Source organism: Ascaphus truei, chromosome 5 (genome assembly GCF_040206685.1).
Source record: "Ascaphus truei isolate aAscTru1 chromosome 5, aAscTru1.hap1, whole genome shotgun sequence".
NCBI classification, from domain to species: Eukaryota; Metazoa; Chordata; class Amphibia; order Anura; family Ascaphidae; genus Ascaphus; species Ascaphus truei.
Genome location: NC_134487.1, coordinates 235466264 through 235472726, shown reverse-complemented (window position 1 = coordinate 235472726; position 6463 = coordinate 235466264). Strand labels below are relative to the sequence as shown.

Sequence of the window (6463 nt, the reverse complement as noted above, 5' to 3'; positions counted from 1 at the left end):
GCTTATCTGACGCTCTTACAGCGCTTTACAAAATTGCTACAATTGCCCTATCAGAAGGCTGCAGGTTAGGGAAATCATTCTGAACAGTCTGTGTGAAGGTTTAGTGGTGTATTTTAGGCCCTAACCATGTCTGATAAAAGCAAAAAGCAAAATGCTGTTACTCCAAAAAGGATTAGAAAATCTATTACTTTGGAGACCAAACAAAACATAATAAAGCGCTCAGAGAAAGGAGAGACGAACACAGAAATTGGACGTGCCTTGGATATACCTCGCACAACTATTGTGACAATAATAAAAGATAAGGCAAGAATCTTGGAACAGATCAAGGGCTCAGCACCTATGCAAGGTACAACAATAAGGCAACGTGTTGGGCATATTGCTGAGGTAGAACAACTCCTCATCATATGGCTGGAAGATCAATCCCAGCGTCATGTGCCTATTAGTTTAGCCTTAATTCAGGTGTAGAAGAAAGAGGAGAACTGGCGCACAATCCAAAAAATTGGGTCCCAGGAGGAACATAATAGATTATTTATTAATATATTAACATCCAACAAACGGAAGAGAACAACCTCCTACGCGTTTCGAACAGTAGTTCTTTGTCAAGGAACTACTGTTCGAAACGCGTAGGAGGTTGCTCTCCTCCGTTTGTTGGATGTTAATATATTAATAATCTATTTTGTTCCTCCTGGGACCCACTTTTTTGGATTGTGCGCCAGTTCTCCTCTTTCTTCTACAGCTATCTACATTTACTTGGCTGCACGCCTTCAAGGATTTTGGACCAGTGCAATATGTAAGTACTTTTCAACACTTTGAGGGGGACCATCCCTATTGGAGGTGTCATGGGGTTTTATTGTTTGCCCCTACCTCAGGGATCTTTTGGCCCCACAGAGAATGTTATGTCTTATTAACCTGAGTCCTTTCCCATTATTACTGTGATCGAACATTGGAGCGCAGTTGTCACTACAAATTTTACATAGCCTTAATTCAGGCCAAGGCTTTGAGTCTTTTTATGAGGACATTAAGCACCAGCATGGAGAAGGGACCACTGAGGAAACGTTCACTGCAAGTAAGGGCTGGTTTATGCGGTTTAAAGAGTGGGCAAACTTGCATAACATTAAAGTGACCGGTGAAGCTGCTAGTGCTGATGAGGAGGCAGCTAAACCCTTCCCTGTTACATTGGCCAGAATTATAGAGGACGGGGGCTATTGCGCACGTCAAGTGTTCAATGTTGATGAGACTTGGCTCTACTGGAAGAAAATGCCCAGTAGAAGCTACATTGCAAAAGAGGAAAAATCTATGCCTGGTTTTAAAGTTGCAAAGGACAGGCTGACTCTTCTGCTTGGACCAAATGCTGCAGGTGATTTCAAGCTAAAACCTTTGCTTGTTTATCATGCAGAAAACCCTAGGGCATTGAAGGGTTATGTAAAGAGCATACTTCCAGTGATTTGGAAGTCCAACCGTAAGGCATGGGTAACAAGGAGCCTTTTTGAGGACTGGTTCCAGCATCAATTTATCCCAGCTGTGCAATTATATTGCATAAACCAGAACCTTGATTTTAAAGCATTGCTGCTCCTAGACAATGCTCCTGGCCATCCCGTTACCTGGATGACCATCATCCAAACGTCATGGTGGTGTTCATGCCCCCCAACACCACCTCATTGATACAGCCGATGGACCAGGGGGTTATCGTTTTTTTCAAGGCCTACTACCTTAGGCGAACATTTGCCCAGGCCATCAGAGCAACGTTGAAAGAATTTTGGAAGGGTTACAACATTCTCCATGCAGTAAGAAACATCGTAGAGGCATGGAATGAGGTCAAACAATCCAATTTCAATGGAGTTTGGCGTAATTTGTGCCCTGATTTTGTGTCACATGTCCAAGGTATTACAGAGACTGTTGGAGAGGTTACAGAAACTTTTGTGCAAATGGCCAGAGATCTCAACTTGGAGGTGGAAACCGAGGATATTGAGGAGTTGCTCGCCTCACATTCTAACGAATGTGAGCAATGAAGACCTGATGCAATTAGAAGAGCAAAAAATTGCTGAAGAGGAGGCCCACCAATCTGCTGAAGTGGCTGTGACGGGAGACGCACTTAATAACACATTTATATTTCGTGGATCCTGATTGAGCAAAACAGGTTGAGCAAAATAAACTGAGATTTATTCCCTTGATAGGCAAACACACGACAACTGCAGAATAAACTTAATAATTACACGTACGGGTATAGGAACAGAGGATAATGTCCAGAAAGGTGCAAAGCACCAGAAGATTGTCTTTTAAAATGTAGTCCTTCTGCAAATTGCCAAATAAATAGCCAGTCCAATCCTTCTATGAATGCGCAAAGTCTTTTCTGGTTCTCTGGGGTTGGTCTGGATCCCCAGGGCTAACGAAATCCTGAAGCAGGGCAAGTTTCCTTGTTGCAATGTTTTTAACTCCTTGCGTTCTGGAATCGTAGCCGCTGTACTTAGGTCTTATCCGCTTGAAGAAATCAGGTAGCAACAGCAACAACAGCAACAACAAAACCAACACAGGAATGAGGGGTACAGGCCTTTTTAAGGACAAGGGCCTGTGAAGTGTTACATTAGCCTCATCCCATTGGCAAGGAATTATCTTCCTCCTATCAGAACCTAGCATGTCATATGGGCAAATCCTACAGCCAACCCAGGTAACTCTGAGCATGCTCAGTAAGCAGCTTGGTAGCACTGCTAAGTAAAAAGGGGCCACTCATTTCTGGGGACGCAATGTCTGGAGTTTGGTCCCAAGGTGTGAAATATCTAGGAGGAGTAACCGGATCTGCTACTCAGAAACATCCTGATTAAGTGACACTTTACGAATCTGGGGTCTTTCATCCCAACAGGGGGCTCATGTATGCATAACATTTGTTCCTTAATGCATTACAAAGGCAGGCAGGAAAAAAATACCATCCTGCCGGTACATTTTAAAACTGCAACAGAAAGGCACTTTATCAAAAATATATGTTTCCCTTATGACAAAGTTATATTTTTAATATGTGGTTCTTGGGGTGTTACACTGAGGCTGCACACCAACAATCAGGGTGCTGGCTCACTCCGTTCCAAAATTAGCAGTCTTAATGGAACGGCTCCTGTTATTCAGCACTGCAGTAGTGACTAGCCTGCAAAATGTGAACAACATGCATATAGGGGAAAATGGTACAGGGGAACAGCATATAAAATTAACCCCTTCATCCCCAATACGAAATAGGGGTAACCAGCCGAGCCCACTGCCTTTATTAATGTGCTAATTACCCCCATTTTCGCCACACCTCCCCCACTCAAAGCCCAAGGTTTGCCCTGGCCACCTCCTCTGGTGGTTGGGCTGACCTGAGGGTTTTTGAAGTCATTAGGTCTTGGGGATTGTCCTGCCGGGAGAGGCCATCAGCGTTCCCATGCTCACTGCCTTTCTTGTGCTGAATGGTGAAGTCACATTCTTGCAAGGCAAGGCTCCAGCGCAGGAGCTTGGCATTCTCTCCCGACACCCTCTGCAACCAACTTAGGGGGTTATGGTCAGTGATAACAGTGAAGGTTCTGCCATACAGAGAGGGCTGTAGCTTCTTTAGCGCCCATACTATGGCCAGACACTCCTTCTCAATAGTGGCATATGCCCCTTCTCTGGGCAGCCGCTTGCGGCCCAGAAACATCATTGGAGGTTCCCTGACCTCCTCCCCCACCTGGCTGCGCACAGCACCAATGCCAACGTCTGAGGCATCAGTCTGCTCCAGAAACTTCTTGGAATAATCTGGAGCGGCAAGGATGGGTGCAGTCTTCAAAGCCTGAAATGCTTTTTCCCAGGCTGGAGACCAGACTACCAGCACAGACTGTCGCTTCTGGGTCAAGTCAGTCGGGGGTTTAGCAATGGCACTATACTGGGGAACAAACTTCCTATAGTAGCCTGCAGTGCCTAGAAACGCCATGACCTGCTGCTTGGTTTTGGGAGTGGACCACTGCACTACTGCCTCTACCTTAGCTGGTTCTGGCTTGAGGTGCCCTCCACCCACCCTATGCCCTAGGTATAAGACTTCAGCCATCCCTACTAAGCACTTGGTGGGTTTTAAGGTGAGACCTGCCTCCCTAATCCTGGCTAGCACCGCAGCTACATGAATTAAGTGTGATTTCCAGGAGTTACTGAACACAGCAAAATCATCCAGATAAGCCCTTGCAAACCCTTGCATGCCCTCTAGCAAACGATTGAGCAGGCGTTGGAAGGTAGCCGGTGCATTCTTCATCCCAAATGGCATCACTAAGAACTCATAGAGGCCACTTGGGGTGATGAAAGCCGACTTCTCCCTAGCCTCCTGGGTCCAAGGGATCAGCCAGTACCCTTTACTGAGATCCCTGGTCGTCAGATACCTTGCCCCCGCGAGTTCATCCAGCAACTCATCCATGCAGGGCATGGGGTAGGCTTCTGAAACCGTCCCTGCATTGAGCTGCCGGTAGTCCACATAGAACTAGGTGGTCCCATCCTTCTTAGGCACTAGGACTACCGGACAAGCCCAAGGGCTCTGGGATGGTACAACTACCCCTAGGGCCAGCATCTCCTCCACCTCCCTCTCTATACTGCCCTTCACCTCTGCTGACACTATATAAGCGTGCTTATGCAGAGGTCTCCGATCCCCTGTAAGCACTGGGTGCTCAGTGATGTGTGTCCTCCCTGGCTTGTCCGTGAACAGAGCCCTATACTGCTCTAGCATAGCCCTGGCATCTGCTCTCTGCCTGACACTCAGCTGAGCCCCTATCTCCACCTGCTCTCTGGTACCTCCCTGCCTAGCCTCCCCTAGGAGATCTGGCAGAGCTATGTCCTCCTTGAGCATATTGATGTGATAGACTTTGGTCGTCCCTGTCTCCCTGTATGTCCCTACATACCTCTGCACTCTCTGGGGCATTGATGCGGAGCTGGGGGGGAGGTCGGTGCGGGGCGGGGGGGATCGGTGCGGGGCTGCTGGCGGGGGATCGGTGCGGGGTTGGGGGATTGGTGCGGAGCGGGGGGGATCGGTGCGGGGCTGGGGGATTGGTGTGGAGCTGATGGGGAGGATTGGTGCAGAGCTGCTGGGGCTGCTGGGGGAGTACGTTGGCTGCTGGGGGATCGTGTAGGGCTTCCGGCGCCTCACTCCCCCTCTTCCCCCCGATCGGGTGGCCCCTGAGGACTGCGCTATAACGGGATTGAGCTGTATATACATACATCCATACATATATACATAAACAGAACAACAGAACCAGATAAGAGACTTTCTTGTTGGACTGTTATATAACCCTTTTTAAGAAGTTTAGCTCATCAGCGAGAGAATCCTGTTTCTGGAGCCTGCTCTGAGTGTGCATCAATGCATTCTTCATTATATTTTGGAGCTCTGTTGATTTCTTTGCTCTGGCCGCAGCTACTTATCTCCGTTTCTGGACCTTCTTGTGCACCCTCTTGTACCGAGTCACCTGGCCTCTAAGCTTGGCCTCTAGCGATGCTCTGGTGATGCTCAGGGTAGCCTTCAGTTTCTCATGCTGCTTTGCGGGGACACACTGGGTAATCAGACGTTCCTGCAGCACTTGTACTTCTTTAGCAGCCTGTAGATTTTCTTCCTGCAGAGATCATTGCTTCTCTTCGGCAATGTGTAGGTACGCACGCACACCTTGCAGTTGGTTCTGCAGGAGGTGCTCTGCTTGTGTGCGTTGCTCCAATGCTTCTAACTTTTCATATTCAAATAGTTTCATCATTTTTTTTCTAGCTCATGAAGTTTTTCATTCTTTTCATTGACGTGGTAAGTCAAATCAGAATTTTCTGCTTTCAGCACTGTATTTTCTCTTTTTACAGTTTCTGTAATATTCAGGGCCCCCTTGTAGTCCTCCTCGAATTTACGCACTTCTGAGTTGATACTCCCGGTCTTCTGGCGTGAAACTTCTATCTCTAGGTTGAGGGTGTGAAGCTCCTTCCGAGAGACTTTAAGATCCATACTAAGACTGTAGACAGCTTTTTGAGAGATATCCAGCTCCCCAGGGAGACTGTGAAGTTCCTTTTTAGAGACTTCCAGTTTTTGTGGCAACTGCTGATCTCGGTGTGAGGCATCCAGTGATACGCGATGAGTATGAATCTCATTCTGCGACATCCAGTAGCCAAAACTCCATACTCCTTGTTAAAGGACATTGTGTCAGAAACGCGTAGGAGGTTTGCACAGCTCCTTTGGGTGATGTCTACCATTGAATAAAGAATTTTTACTTTTATACCACCTGGCTCCCGGCAGTGCGCTGCTTTCTTTCTTTTTGGCTACTGGATAACTATATCAGCGGCTGTACACACCATTACATACTCGTGGAGGCTCAAGGAGTGGGTAAGATTTATTCAAGATTTGTCTGTGGGTTTGTGCTCGCTCTCATTGGCTGTCAAGCTCTCCCATTGACTGACGTCATGATATACACCCAGAGAGAAGGGAGATATACATATTTGCCCCCCCACCTGGTTG

At 47.4% G+C, this 6463-nt stretch overlaps 1 protein-coding gene across 1 annotated transcript in view; it reads left to right on the top strand.

The window, feature by feature from the left end:
* The window catches only part of LOC142494724 (lysyl oxidase homolog 2-like), a 38157-nt gene extending 32331 nt beyond the window's left edge, over positions 1–5826 (top strand). The window contains exon 4 of the mRNA XM_075599158.1: positions 5818–5826. Coding sequence (XP_075455273.1) covers positions 5818–5826 — 9 coding nt within the window. The remainder of the gene's footprint in view (positions 1–5817) is intronic.
* Positions 5827–6463: the final 637 nt, after the last annotated feature.